Source organism: Bos indicus x Bos taurus, chromosome 23 (assembly GCF_003369695.1).
Source record: "Bos indicus x Bos taurus breed Angus x Brahman F1 hybrid chromosome 23, Bos_hybrid_MaternalHap_v2.0, whole genome shotgun sequence".
NCBI classification, from domain to species: Eukaryota; Metazoa; Chordata; class Mammalia; order Artiodactyla; family Bovidae; genus Bos; species Bos indicus x Bos taurus.
In genome coordinates this window covers 21,262,616-21,277,696 of record NC_040098.1, presented here as the reverse complement: position 1 = coordinate 21,277,696, position 15,081 = coordinate 21,262,616, and the positions used below count along the sequence as shown (strand labels likewise).

Here is a 15,081-nt window from a genome sequence, read left to right as displayed (position 1 = left end):
CTGGGTGATTTAAGCACATTACTTTATTGTGCACTTTATTTCTATTATTATTACATCAGCTCCACCTCAGATCACCAGGGATTAGATTCTGGAGGTTGGGGACCCCTGCTCTACAGGGATTTCGCAGCATAGTAAACGGATATAACATTTAGTGCCAAGCAAACCATGCCTTTTCCACTTCCTAGCGGGGTACTGTTTGGAAAGTCACTGACTCTCACTTCAGGTTCTGTATAATTAGGGTAATAATTTATATAAAAATACTTTTTAATGAAACTCTTCAAATTTTAATTTCCTTAATCAAAATGAAAATAATCATGGTACCTCCTTTACAGGGTAGTGTAAGGAAAGCTGAAACTCCAATACTTGGGCCACCTCATGCGAAGAGTTAACTCATTGGAAAAGACTAATGCTGGGAGGGATTGGGGACAGGAGGAGAAGGGGACGACAGAGGATGAGATGGCTGGATGGCATCGCCGACTCGATGGACATGAGTTTGGGTAAACTCCGGGAGTTGATGATGGACAGGGAGGCCTGGCATGCTGCAATTCATGGGGTCGCAAAGAGTCGGACACGACTGAGCGACTGAACTGAACTGAACTGAACTGAAGGATTAAATCAAATCGGTGAATCCCCAGTAAAGCATTTAGAACAGTGTATGGAAAATAGCACTGAATGACAGCCTCCGTAGTGTTAGTGTCATTGTTACATGATTATCCCAGGTTATCATGCACCATACAAATGTTAGTTATATGTGGCCATGAAACTGATGTAAGTCTGATGAAGCACAAGCACTACATTGTTTCCTAGAAGGTAACTGTTTCTGTTGCTAGAATTCACGTGAGCTGGCCCGCAACAGTACTGACGCAGAGGCAGCTGTGTCGTCTCTGGTGCAGAAGCTTTCGATGGTCATCCAGCAAAGCCCATCAACCACAGCTGGGAACCTGGCTTCCGTGGTGTCAATTCTGGGCAATATCTCATCTCTGAGAAAAAGCTTCACGGTGTCCAATTCAACAATGGAGGTAAAGTCTGCGTGAGCTGGAACGGCTCACTTTAAATGCTCGATCGGGTAGGAGGAATGGCAGAAGCCCCAGTTGATGAGATGTTGTTGAAAAGGACCAAAGAGTCATGTAACAGTCTTTGTGTGAGCTTTGCTGCTTCCTCTGCAATGTATAAGAATCCCCAGGATTCAATTGTGTGTGTACAAAGTAAGAGGGAGCTGCCTCCAGGCAGGCCGCCTGGGTGGCACCTGGCTAAGGGAAAGGTGTAAGTCTCTGCCCTACATGACACTGAATGATACAGGTGCCAACTTTTTGATACTTAATATTGAGTCTGTAGTTTTTCCTTCCTGTGGCTATAAACTCTGACTCTAGTATATTATATTTAGTATATTTTAAGAACTCCATTTCTTGAGTGGGGAATTCATGATTTAGTTTGGATATTTTAAAATTAACTTTAAAAAGTCCTCAAATAAGACATGCTCACTATAAGATATGCAAATAAACAAAAAGAAAAATAAGTGATATGTAATCTTGTCACTCTAGAATGGCCAACTGCTTACATTGTAGGTGTTATCTCAGTGCCTAGAAGATTGACAAGGGACGCATAGCAGGTACTCAAGAACTATTTGTTAAATAGGTATCTTTCCAAAAATTTTGGATGTGTGCATTTTATATGTTAAAGCATATAATATTTTACAAAATTGGGTTTTATATTATGTATACTGTTACATAATCACACAATGGTCCTTAACTATATAAGGTGAACATTATATGTCAGAAGTGACATTAAATGTGAATAAGTTAAACTCCCTGAAACAAAGATGCTCAGATTTGTTTTTTTCAAAAAGTCTGACTATGTACTGTTAATGAGACCAAATAAAACAAAATGACACACAAAAAAGCTAAAAATGAAATGAAGGGGAAAATAGAGCTGCAAACACAAACCAAAAGAAAGCAGAGATTGCTGAAAGCAGTAAAAGAAACCCACTATGGGATTTGAGCCAGGAGTCACAGAGGGCTCAGGGTGAGACTCAGCTAGAGTGACAGATGCCCACAGCAGATGCCTGGGGACCAGAGCTGTTAAGAGTGAGTGAGGGTCCTGGGGGAGAAAACATTGCCTTTCAGGGATGTTTGGAAAAGGAATGTCTTAAACTAAGAATGAAAAAAATAAATAAATAAATAAACTAAGAATGACCCTTAAAACCCACAACTCAATTCAAGGCTTCCTTGTTGCATGTCCAGGGTTTAAGAATTTTTGTTTTTTAGTTTCCTCTGTTAATGTCATAAATATACATGAATTAAAGCTTGAACATTTGTGACATGAATTTAGAACTTCTGATGTTAGCAAAATAAACATAATATGGGAAAGGAGTTACAAAGAACGTCTCACTCTTGGACCCTCAGCCTGAGGAGTCGTGCAGTCCTGTTTGCTATCTCAGAAGGAGAAAATGCACATTTTTCAGCCCCCATTGCAGCATTCTCCCCCTTCATGCCTAAACCCTGTTTGGCCTATGCATTCCTGGGAGGTGTTCACCCTGGAACTGACGTGATTCTGTGGATCTTTTTTCCTTAGCCCAAAGCTTTCCCTGTGTGGAGAACCATGCTATATTTCACTGCTAAGTTTTAATGTGTGATCCTTGATTGAGCCAATTCTCTGGGCAATTTTCTTGAGCTTAAGATTAATGACTATTCATCCACAGTCCTCTGACCAGTTTACTCAAAATCCAAATTAACTTTCATCCTTGTATTTTAGAATGTCATCAATATAGCTGATCACATCCTTAATTCAGCTTCGCTAACCAACTGGACAGTGTTACTGAAGAAAGAAAAGAATGCCAGTTCCCAGTTACTAGAATCACTGGAAAACATTAGCACTCTGGTACCTTCGACAGCTCTGCCTCTGCATTTTTCTCGAGACTTCATTAACTGGAAAGGGATTCCAGTATCTGCAAATCTCAGCAATCAAGGTTACAATTATGAAACTGAATTCCCCCCCCAAAATACCCCCAGTCCCATCACAGGCCATGTGTCTATTGGGCCAGGACAATTCAAGAAGCACCTTCCACATACTATCATCAGCATGACCTCCTTGACCCTGGGGAACATTCTACCCATTGCTGAAAATAAAAATGCTCAGGTTAATGGGCCCTTGATATCCATTATTATCCCAAACTCTTCCATCCATGAAATTTCCCTGACTTTTTCTAAGATGAAATTGAATCTGAGTCAACCTCAATGTGTGTTTTGGGATTTCAGTCATTTGCAGTGGACAGATACCGGCTGCCACCTAGAGAATGAAACTGCAAACTTGGTGACATGCCTTTGTACTCACCTGACCTCCTACTCCGTGCTGATGTCCTCTATTGTCCCTCCTGCCATCGTCCCCATTGTGAAATGGATCACCTTTGTGGGACTGGGGGTCTCCATCGGAAGTCTCATCTTATGCCTGACCATCCAAGGTCTGTTTTGGAAGCAGGTCAACAAAAACCAAACCTCACACAGCCGTCACATCTGCATAGTGAACATAGCTCTGTGCCTCCTGATTGCAGACGTCTGGTTTATTGTTGCTGCCACGGTGGACACAAACTCTGGCGTCTGCACAGCTGCCGTGTTCTTTGCACACCTTTTCTACCTCTCCTTGTTCTTCTGGATGCTTCTGCTCGGGTTCCTGCTGGCATATCGGGTGATCTTCGTGTTCCATCACATGGCCACACCTTTGATGGTGGCTGTCGGGTTCTGCTTGGGCTATGGGTGCCCTCTCATTATATCCATCGTCACCTTTCTGGTCACGCAGCCCAGCGATGGCTACAAAAGGAAGGATGCATGTTGGCTTAACTGGTCCGATGGGAGCAAGCCTCTCTTGGCCTTTGCGGTTCCTGCCCTGACTATTGTGGCTGTAAATTTGGCGGTGGTGCTATTAGTTCTCACGAAGCTCTGGAGGCCAGCTGTTGGAGAAAGGCTGGCCCAGGACAACAAGGCCACTGTCAAGCGCATAGGGAGGAGCCTCCTCGTCCTGACCCCTCTTCTGGGGCTCACCTGGGGTTTCGGCATAGTAACAATGGCGGACGGCCAGAATCTGTCTTGGCATGTTATTTTCGCATTTCTCAATGCATTCCAGGTAAGAACAATGAGAATAACCTATTGTATAGTCAGGTAACTGGAGTGAAGAGAATTGAGGATGGGAAGACCACTCTGGAGATGATCTCATCTCCCTGCCTCCAGCAGGACTATTACAAACAAAACCGCCTGCAACAGTGAACAGAATAAAAAGATCCATTTTTTTCCCCAATAGTAAATATTAGGCTTCTTCAGTAATCCATTCCAGTGTTTTAAATGTTTGAATTTGCGTAGCTAACACTCATCCCCCTTGCTGTTGACCCAGTCCTCTTTGTCTTGTGCTGATCTCTGTGAAGGCATACAGGGAAAGGGAAATAAATCTAGAATACTTTTGGAGTCTGAATGGTGTAAAGGAAGTCCCTAGTGTGCCACAGAGCAGTGCCTGGCCAACTGCAGGCAGCACTGTTTTTGTAAATAAAGTTTTATTGGACCACAGCCACACCAGTTCATTTGCATAGGGTCTGTGGCTGTTTCCCTTACATGGACAGAACTGAGCAGTTGTAAGAATCTGGATGACCTGCAAAACCAGAAATATTTACTCTCTGACTCTTTAAAGAAAAGGTTTGTGGACCTCTGCTGTCAAGCACGGGTTTTACACGCCATGATCAAGGAGTGTTCAGCAAGTAGGCGGGCAAAGTATTCCTTAGATTTGGAGAATCTGGAAGAGAGCCCTCAATCCTGGTTCAAGGAACATTGGCTGGGTCTCTTAACGCTGAACAATGTCTCAGGGTAGTGGCGGTTAAATGTTTGTAGGCTCATATATGTCGTGTTATCCAACTGTGTGACTGCTAACAAGTCATTTAATTTTTCTATCCTCAATTCTTTTATCTGGTAAGTGAAGTGAAGTGAAGTCGCTCAGTCGTGTCTGACTCTTTGCAACCCCATGGACTCTAGCCCACCAGGCTCCTTGGTCCATGGGATTTTCCAGGCATGAATACTGGAGTGGGTTTTCATTTCCTTCTCCAGGGGATCTTCCCAACCCAGGGATCGAACCCAGGTCTCCTGCACTGTAGGCAGACACTTAACCGTCTGAGCTACCAGGAAAGCCCCTGGTAAACAGGGATAATATTATCATCTGTGTGCTCTGGTGCTGGTGCTGAGTTGTGTCCAGCTCTTGAGACCCTGTGGACTGTAGCCTGCCAGTCTCCTCTGTCCATGGGATTCTCCAGGTGAGAATACTGGAGTAGGTTGCCATTTCCTACTCCAGGGGGTCTTCCCCACCCAGGGATGGAACCCAGGTCTCCTATGTCTCCTGAATGGGCAGGTGGATTGTTTACCACTCTGCCACCTGGGAAACCCAATTATTACCTGTATCTTAGAGTAAATACGAGGGTTCAGTGAGATCATTCAGCATTTAGCACTGTGCCTGGCACAGAGTAAGTGGTCAGTAAAGGCCTCCAGAAAGCAGTTGGTTCTCCACCTACTTCAGCAAACCAGGATATGTTTAGTGGTGGCACAAGGACTGTCATGGAGAGCACACACCTCATGGTGACAGGGTTAGGGAGCTTTCGTCCAGGGCCCTTGGTGACGTGCTGTCTGAACAGGCAGCAGCTGAGGGTGCTCCAACCAGGAGGAGGACTTCAGGGTCCAAGAAAGACGCTGCCGAGGATTCCCCAGGGGCTGGACTTCATGGGAAGCGTGCTGATACAGTCAATTTCCTCCACTTGGCCTTGGACTTCAGAGCCGGCTGACATCATAAGATGCTGAGTTGGCATTTCTTTAATGTCTAAAAAGACACAAAAGCAAATGGAAGTTCTTTATTTGGGGTTTAGGATGACACAAAGGGGAACATGAAGCTCCATGTGTGTTTCAAACTTTATTTACTCAATAATTTAATTAGCAACAACAACAAAAATGTTTGAGTACTTTGTGTTAATTCAGGCACTGTGGAGGTTTCATCGTATCCTTGTTTTCAGGGAACCCACAGCCAATAGGGGGACAGACAAGGAAATAATTTCAATGTTGGAGAATAGAATAGAATAGTAATAATATGAAAACTTTCTTTTCTGGAAATGGAAGAGATAATACATGTGCTTTATTCCTTCATTTAAAGGGTCTTTTCATCTTGTGTTTTGGAATTCTCTTGGATAGTAAGGTATGTGTATTCATTTCTCTCTTCCTCCTTTAACCCAGGAATCTAATCCCTTCCCTTCAGTTCTAAGGTCCTTATTCATATATATAAGAGGTTAGACCATGAAAAACTTTTTTTTCATAAAAAAGTTCTATAATTTTACAAAAGGCAGGTTCAGTCAGCATACAAAGAAACTGAACACTCTTTGCTGATAATGGAGCTATAGTGAATCAACCACAGCATATAATGTGACCACTGTAGAAAAAAGGGGGAAACTTGATTTTACTTTCAAATTTTGACTTGGCATAATTAGCCTGCAAAAAAACTTTCCATATGCTGGAAAAGCCTATTTATTTCTATGTTTCTAGAATTTAATATAGTAAATATTTTGTAGCCTCTAACATGAAATAGAATTCTTAATGAAGGATGACTAATGCAAGTAAAAGATAGTAGAAAAAAACTTATACTACTTTTATTATTTTTCCAAGCTTTTAGCAATTCTGCCGAGAGAAGTAAAGATAGTAAGTTAATAAATGTAGCCTTTGTTTCAATAAGAAGATAAGGATATTTTATAATTATTATAATTGTTGTTGTACATGCCCCCAAATCCCTGTTTACAAAGAAGTAATTTACTTTCTTCTGGATTGGAAGGAAATAATTAAATAAAAATAAATAATTCCGTGGTTTTCACCATTTAGTCAGTGAGGAGACTCTTCACTTCAAAGATAAACTTCAAGTCAGCAATTATTGCCAATTACTAATGTCTAGAATCTGAATTATTATAGCTTTTGGTACTGTTATTTTTTGTTTCATTCTAGATTTTTTTATAAGAAAAGACATAAAAGAAAAATCCTTTCATCAGGTCCCTATGCTTATAGTCTATTAAATACCACTGGGAAATACTATTACTAAATAACAATTTTACTAGTTTTGTATTTGATATGTCTATGTATGACTGCATATGGGTAGCTCCTCAATATATCTTTTTTGCCCTATAGCTGCGACAGCTGCTGCTCAACAAGTTGTCTCCTTTAAGCTGTTGGGACCAGACATCAAAGGTAATTATCTCCTGCTACCATGGAGGCAATTTGTGAAGTTCTGTACTTTTTACACAGTCCCACAACAGGCCCAGTTTTGTGTAAACCCACTTAAGTTTCTGTTGCCATTATATTCCTGGTATCTGGCATGATGTCCAGCAAACAGTTAATATTCACCAGAAAGTTTTTCAGTGAGTGAGTGAATGAATGAATTCAAATGTGTGGAAAGCTTCAAAGATGCTCAGGCATGGGGGTCTGCAGTGTTCTTGTGAGCAAATTCATTTGAAGCATATCACTTGCTGTAGTCTGACTTGTTTTCCAACATCTAGAATCAGTAGGGTCCTTTTCTCTGCCTAACTTTCTGCCTAATCTCCTGTAGACCTGTTTTCCTTCTCCAGAAAAGCAGAGTGGAAAGTCTTCATTAACTTCTAATATAAAAAATTCTCTCTTTGAATTTTCTCTCTTATGCTGGTATAACAAACTTTGTCCCTTGCAATTTTAGCTCTTTAGTCCACAAACTGCCAAGTTTGTATGGAGACAGGATTTCTGTTTTCATTCTTTGCCACAAAAGTGCAAGCCATGTAAGGAACCGTACAGTTAGAAACAAAAGTACTTGCCTCCCTATTTTGTATTTTTGACATTACCTCATACTTTTATCTTTCAGTAAGACATGGAGGGTCTTTCAGAAAGGATTCTAAAGTAGAAATTTCTGTGTCTGATAAAAATCAACTGACCTAAGTGTGTGAAAAAAATACATAGATATTTAGAGGGTTTTTTTTTTTAATATGGGATAATATAAACTTTTGAAATAAAGAAACAGTGAGGCAATCCCATCACTTCATGGCAAATAGATGGGGAAACAGTGTCAGGCTTTATTTTTGGGGCTCCAAAATCATTGCAGATGGTTATTGCAGCCATGAAATTAAAAGATGCTTACTCCCTGGAAGGAAAGTTATGACCAACCTAGATAGCATATTCAAAAGCAGAGGCATTACTTTGCCAACAAAGGTCCATCTAGTCAAGGCTATGGTTTTTCCAGTGGTCACGTATGGATGTGAGAGTTGGACTGTGAAGAAAGCTGAGCGCCGAAGAATTGATGTTTTTGAACTGTGGTGTTGGAGAAGACTCTTGAGAGTCCCTTGGACTGCAAGGAGATCCAACCAGTCCATTCTGAAGGAGATCAGCCCTGGGTGTTCTTTGAAAGGAATGATGCTGAAGCTGAAACTCCAGTACTTTGGCCACCTCATGTGAAGAGCTGACTCATTGGAAAAGACTCTGATGCTGGGAGGGATTGGGGGCAGGAGGAGAAGGGGACGACAGAGGATGAGATGGCTGGATGGCATCACTGACTCGATGGACGTGAGTCTGAGTGAACTCCGGGAGTTGGTGATGGACAGGGAGGCCTGGCGTGCTGCAATTCATGGGGTCACAAAGAGTCGGACACGACTGAGTGGCTGAACTGAACTGAACTGAACTGAGGCAATTAGTTTCTGGCATTAAAGTAACTTTCCTAGGTCTGCATTTCATTGGAGAGTGCTGTGAATTAGGATCCATGACTCAGGAATTGAGAGACCTGCTCTGTATTTCTGACTCTGTAGCCAACTGATTGTGTGATCATAGGAAAGTCACTTAGTACATTTTGGTCTCATATTCTCAAACTGTAAAAATTCAGTGTTGGACTAGTTGCTCAAAGCAGAAGTTCTAATGCTCTGTGATTTTAATTGTATGTCTTGATAATTGTATTGTCTTGAAGAACTAACATGCCTTGAGCCAGAAAATGTGAAATTAATGAATCATCCTCTGCTATTAAGAAAAGAAGGTTCATTATTAGAGAAATACAAATCAAAACTACAATGACGTACCATCTCACACCAGACAGAATGGCCATCATTGAAAAATCTGCAAACAATAAATGCTGGAGAAGGTGTAGAGAAAAGGGAATTCTCTTGCACTATCGGTCAGAATGTAAATTAATACTGTGGAGAACAGTATGGAGATTCCTTTAAAAACTAAGAATAAAACTACCATGGCTTCCACGGTGGCTCAAACTAAAAAATTTGCCTGCCAATATGGGACATCCAGGTTCCATCCTTGGGTCAGAAAGATCCACTGGAGAAGGGAATGGCAACCCACTCCAGTATTCTTGCCTGGAGAATGCCATGGACAGAGGAACCTGGCATGCTATACTCCATGGGGTCACAAAGAGTCAGATACGACTAAGTGACTAACACTTACACTTTTCTAAACTACCATATGACTGAACAATCCCACTAGTGACCTGAGAAAACCATAATTGAAAAAGACAAATGTACCCCAAAGTTCATCGCAGCACTATTTACAATACCTAGGACATGGAAGCAATCTAGATGTCAATCAACAGATGAGTGGATAAAAAACATGTGGTACATAGGTACAATGGATTATTCAGTCAGTTCAGTTGCTCAGTTGTGTCCGACTCTTTGCAACCCCATGGACTACAGCACGCCAGGCCTCCATGTCCATCACCAACTTCTGGAATTTACTCAAACTCACGTCCACTGAGTCGGTGATGCCATCCAACCATCTCATCCTCTGTCGTCCCCTTCTCCTCCTGCTCTCAATCTTTCCCAGCATCAGAGTCTTTTCGAATGAGTCAGTTCTTTGCATCCGGTGGCCTAAGTATTGGAGTTTCAGCTTCAACATCAGTCCTTCCAATGAATATTCAGGACTGATTTCCTTTAGGATGGACTGGTTGGATCTCCTTGCAGTCCAAGGGACTCTCAAGAGTCTTCAACACCACAGTTCAAAAGCATCAATTCTTCGGCACTCAGCTTTCTTTATAGTCCAGCTCTCACATCCATACATGACCACTGGAAAAACCATAGCCTTGACTAGATAGATGGACGTTTGTTGGCAAAGTAATGTCTCTGTTTTTTAATATGCTGTCTATGTTGGTCATAACTTTTCTTCCAAGGAGTAAGCGTCTTTTAATTTCATGGCTGCAGTCACCATCACAATGTCACAGTGGAATATTTTTCAGCCAGAAAAGGAATATGTTTGAGTCAGTTCTAATGAGGTGGATGAACCTAGAGCCTATTACACAGAGTGAAGTAAGTCAGAAAGAGAAAAACAAATATCAAATATTAACACATATATATGGAATCTAGGAAGATGGTACTGATGAATTTATTTTCAGGGCAGTGATGGAGTCATAGATGTAGAGAACAGACTTGTAGACACAGTGGGGGAAGGAGAGGGTGGGGTGAATTGAGACAGTAGCCTTGAAACATACACATTGCCGTATGTAAAATAGAAAGCCAGAGGAAATTTGCTGTATGATACAGGGAGCCCAAACGCAGTGCTCTGTGACAAGCTAGAGGGGTGGGATGGAGTGGGAGGGAGGCTCAAGAAGGAGGAGACATGTGTATGTTATGTATACCCATGGATAATTTCAGGTTGATGTATGGCAAAAAACAACACAGTATTTTATAATATATCCTCCAATTATCCTCAAATCAAAAGTAAGTTAAAAAAAAGAAAAGGAAGGAGTTATAGACTGTGTGACTGCATTAAAGACAATCCTTTAGTAAAGTAAGACAGGACACCCCCACCCTACAAAGCAGGGAGTCAGAATTTTCCTCACTGGATAATCAAAGAAAGAAAAACATTCAAAAGTAGAATAAAGCAAACCCCAAAGTAAAGATTCCCAACAGTGTTTTTTTCTCCCTGTTTCTAATATAAAATGTTCACTTTTCAGAAGGCAGCCATGGTCAGTGAGGGCTTTGCATCTTCTCCATTTGTATTCCTCCAGTTTCACTTTCTGGAGAAGGCAATGGCAATGCACTCCAGTATCTCTTGCCTGGAAAATCTCATGGATGGAGGAGCCTGGTGGGCTGCCGTCTATGGGGTCGTACAGAGTCAGACATGGCTGAAGCGACTTAGCAGCAGCAGCAGTTTCACTTTAAAATTAGGTGACAAAAATAAGATTTTTGTCTTCTGAGTAGGTGACAAAAATGAGATTTTCATCTTCTAAGAACATTTGGTAGAAGAAAAGATGAGCATTTGTAATTTTTTGAGGGAATCTGAATAAATAAGGAAGCACGTGAAAGAATACTTTGAATGCCTAAGTAACTTGGTTTCCTTTGGTGCAGCAGAAGTTATCAGATTCATCTGTCACACTCAGATTCGAAAAGCCTTTCAACCCATTCCAGCAGAAAGGTGAGTAAAAACAGACCAACGTTTCCAAAGGGTAGGAAGAAAGAATATGCATCTGTCATGGGTAATTCACTTTAGATTCTGATCAAAATTCTTTGAATTTCAGATAAAGTTCAAGTGTCTTAACTTGAAAAAGCATTTCCCACCCCAAATGCTCAATGTGCTCATCCAAAAGCTTTGGGTCCTACTATCACTGCCACCAACCAGTCTGAGGGCTTTTGTGGGCAGCCCTGGGGGGATAATATGTTATTTGTGTAATTAAAGGTCTTAGGGTTAAAATAAAGGAATGCGGAGCTATACATGACAAAAGTTGCACCAAAATCAGCCTGAGGGCCTTTAATAAATTTTTTTACCTTTTTGGACATTGATTCCTCATCAGTAAAATGAAAAACTAAGAGACCACTAAGGTTCCTTCCAGCAGTAACATTCAGTGGTCTCAAACCTTTATCTCATACCCCAGGATCTGAAAATGTGGGGTTTCTCTTCTCAAATGAGAGAAATATGAGAGATGTAAGCTTACAAGCATTAATAAAATGCTGTCTACCCTAAGTTGTTCATGAGACTGTCCAGAATTGTAAAGAATTGCATAGGCTTACTCTAATTTTGATCTTAGCTTGTTCCAACATAACAGCAATAATTCTTATCCTCTTTTTCCTCTTTTAGGCTGCTATGTATTTTCATATACTAGCGAATCCTCACATGACATCATGCTAACTCAGTTTTCATCAGCTGAACAAAGCGGGGAATCCTAAAATCAAGGATAATTTTTTTTTTTTTTTAGTAAATCGACACTCAGAGCTCAATGTCAGTGAAGACATGATATTCAATGGAATTTTCTGATTTAAAAATCTGGGAATAAAATAAAGAGCTTTTAGCAGCTTCATGACCACCATCTTTTATCTTCAATTAAATGGAGAGATTGACTTCTGTAAGGTTTGATTTAAAGGAATTGCTTCATAAATGTAGAAGATTAATTTTGTGTCAGAAATTTTGTCAGTTGTACTAGCTTCTCACTGCCACAAACTGTGGTTTCCTTTTTCATAAATTAGCATTATGCATGTGACATTTCCAGTTATCTGATTTGGAATAAGGAAATGTCATGAAATCACTTTAAATACATTGATGGACCATGTTTACTTTCTTATAAAAAAATCACTGGTGAAATTTCCTACAGAAAAGGCATTTTCTTCCTCAATTTCTAGTCAAATTTTATGCTTGTTAATTGTTTTTTAGATTCAGTCACTGAAGTTTGAAGGTTAATCAGAAGCAAAATGGAAAGTGTCCATTTCAGATAGCTTTGCAGCCCTGACTTAGAAACTATAACAATGTGAGTTTATATATATATAAATTATATATATATAAATTTATATATATATAAATTATATATATATAAATTTATATATATTTATATATATATAAAATGCAGTATTTGTCAATTTACAAAGAACTTTCATCTGGTCCCCGTCCAGTGACGTGAGGTGTCTGGGCAGACAGAATGAAGGGATGAGGAAATTTAGGCTTGGACAGGTCAAGTGACTTCCCAAGCATTGCAATGACGCTAAAAGGGTATTGGGCACTTCTAGGACTTTGGTTCCTAGTCCATTTCTACAGCCCCCTAACAGCCTTGAAAATTACCTGCAATCCTAATCAAGCCTTGTGAGGTTAAGTTCTTCATTTCTTCCTCCCAGAATTCTCTCTGTGTCAGAGGCAAAGTGAGAGAGAGTTTGATTGTCGGTGTTCGGGAAAACCGTAAAGCACCCGGGTGTTCTTTCATAATACAGCAGGCATTTACTGGAAGTTACTTACATGTATAGTTGGTGCTACTTTTGGATGAGATAACAAGGCAGCAAGTGAAGACCCTCTAGGACGTGACATTTCCCTTCCATACTGCCATCACTTTGGGCTCACCTGAATTTCAGCCCTGACCACAGGGCCCAGAAGAACTAAGCCCTTTGATTCATCCTTGCTTCCAGAGTTTCCTAAAAAGTCTGCAGCGGTATTTCTTAAAGCAAGTATCCGCTCCTTTCAGCAGCAGTAGCGATGATAATGATGCTGACGGTGATGGTAAGAAATTAAAAAAGAAGACACAAGATTTATATGCACTCACGATGTGTCAGGCTCTACTCTGTATTTATTTTTTATTTATTTATTTTAAATAACTTTTTAATTTTGTGTTGGGATGGAGCCAATTAAAAAATAATGTCATGACAGTTTCAGGTGAACAGCAAAGGGACTCAGCCATACATATACATGTATCTGTTTTGTGTTTATTATCTCATGTAATCTTCACAATAAGTTTGAGAGGGGGGGATATTATTATCCCTGTTTTATAGCAGCTGAAACTAAGGCACAGAGAGGTGAGATCATGTGAGCAGGGCAACATGGATGGCAAATGGCTGTGCCAAGATAGAAGTTATAGAAGTTGAATTACAGTAAGAGAGGGGTTATGTAAGTCAGTCTAGCCAGATTGACGTTGTTTATTTAATTGTAATTAGAATCCTAGACTGCTTGGTCTGCAAGGGAGCTCAGGTCTCTTCTAGCCACTATTTTACACAGAGCCCTGATGTCCTAAGACCCAGCAGCTTGTGATTATGAAAGCAAATCATGTCCATATTTACGGCTATCTGTAGGAATATATTAGTCAGCTCAGACTGCTGTAATAGAACATCCCAGACTTGTGGTTTAGACAACTGAAATGTATTTTCTCATGGTCCTGGGGCTGGGAAGTCCAAGTTGAACGTGCCATCAGACTTGTCTTCTAGTAAGACTGCTCTTCTGTCTTGTCTGTGTCCTCACATGGCCTCTTCTTCATGCACATGCAAATAGAGCTCTCTGGTGTCTCCTCCTCTTCTTAAAAGGACACTGATCTTATCAGATTAGGGCTCCACCCTTATCAGCTGGTTCCACCTTAATTACTTCCCTACTAACCCTATCTCCAAGTAACCACATTGGAGGTTAGGGCTTCAACATAGGGATTTTGCAGGAACACTATTCAGTCCATAGAAAGTAGCTAGAAATGTTTACTTGCCTGTTTTAACCAAAATTAGGGTCTTTTAAAACCTAGATAGCATATTGAAAAGCAGAGACATTACTTTGCCAACAAAGGTCCGTCTAGTCAAGGCTATGGTTTTTCCAGTGGTCATGTATGGATGTGAGAGTTGGACTGTGAAGAAAGCTGAGCACAGAAGAACTGATGCTTTTGAACTGTGGTGTTGGAGAAGACTCTTGAGAGTCCCTTGGACTGCAAGGAGATCCAACCAGTCCATTCTAGAGGAGATCAGCCCTGGGATTTCTTTGGAAGGAATGATGCTAAAGCTGAAACTCCAGTACTTTGGCCACCTCATGTGAAGAGTTGACTCCTTGGAATAGACTCTGATGCTGGGAGGGATTGGGGGCAGGAGGAGAAGGGGACGACAGAGGATGAGATGGCTGGATGGCATCACTGACTCGATGGAGTGAGTCTGAGTGAACTCCGGGAGTTGATGATGGACAGGGAGGCCTGGCGTGCTGCGATTCATGGAGTCGCAAAGAGTTGGACACGACTGAGTGACTGAACTGAACTGAACTGAAAAGTGTGTCAGGTCACATACCACATGCCATTGTTGTCTAACTCACTGATTACACACACATTCACTTCAGCTTCCTTCCAGGATGCAACTTAAAC

General features: G+C 40.9%; 1 protein-coding gene across 4 annotated transcripts in view; it reads left to right on the top strand.

Annotated features, from left to right (window-relative positions):
• Positions 1 to 12,300, top strand: part of ADGRF1 (adhesion G protein-coupled receptor F1) — a 46,145-nt gene extending 33,845 nt beyond the window's left edge. For all 4 annotated transcript variants that reach the window (XM_027525081.1, XM_027525084.1, XM_027525082.1 and 1 more), the window contains 6 exons: positions 831 to 1,019; positions 2,752 to 4,116; positions 6,169 to 6,210; positions 7,185 to 7,244; positions 11,354 to 11,420; positions 12,081 to 12,300. In XM_027525081.1, the coding sequence (XP_027380882.1) occupies positions 831 to 1,019; positions 2,752 to 4,116; positions 6,169 to 6,210; positions 7,185 to 7,244; positions 11,354 to 11,420; positions 12,081 to 12,169 (1,812 nt within the window). In that variant the 3' untranslated portion in view covers positions 12,170 to 12,300. The remainder of the gene's footprint in view (positions 1 to 830; positions 1,020 to 2,751; positions 4,117 to 6,168; positions 6,211 to 7,184; positions 7,245 to 11,353; positions 11,421 to 12,080) is intronic.
• Positions 12,301 to 15,081: the final 2,781 nt, after the last annotated feature.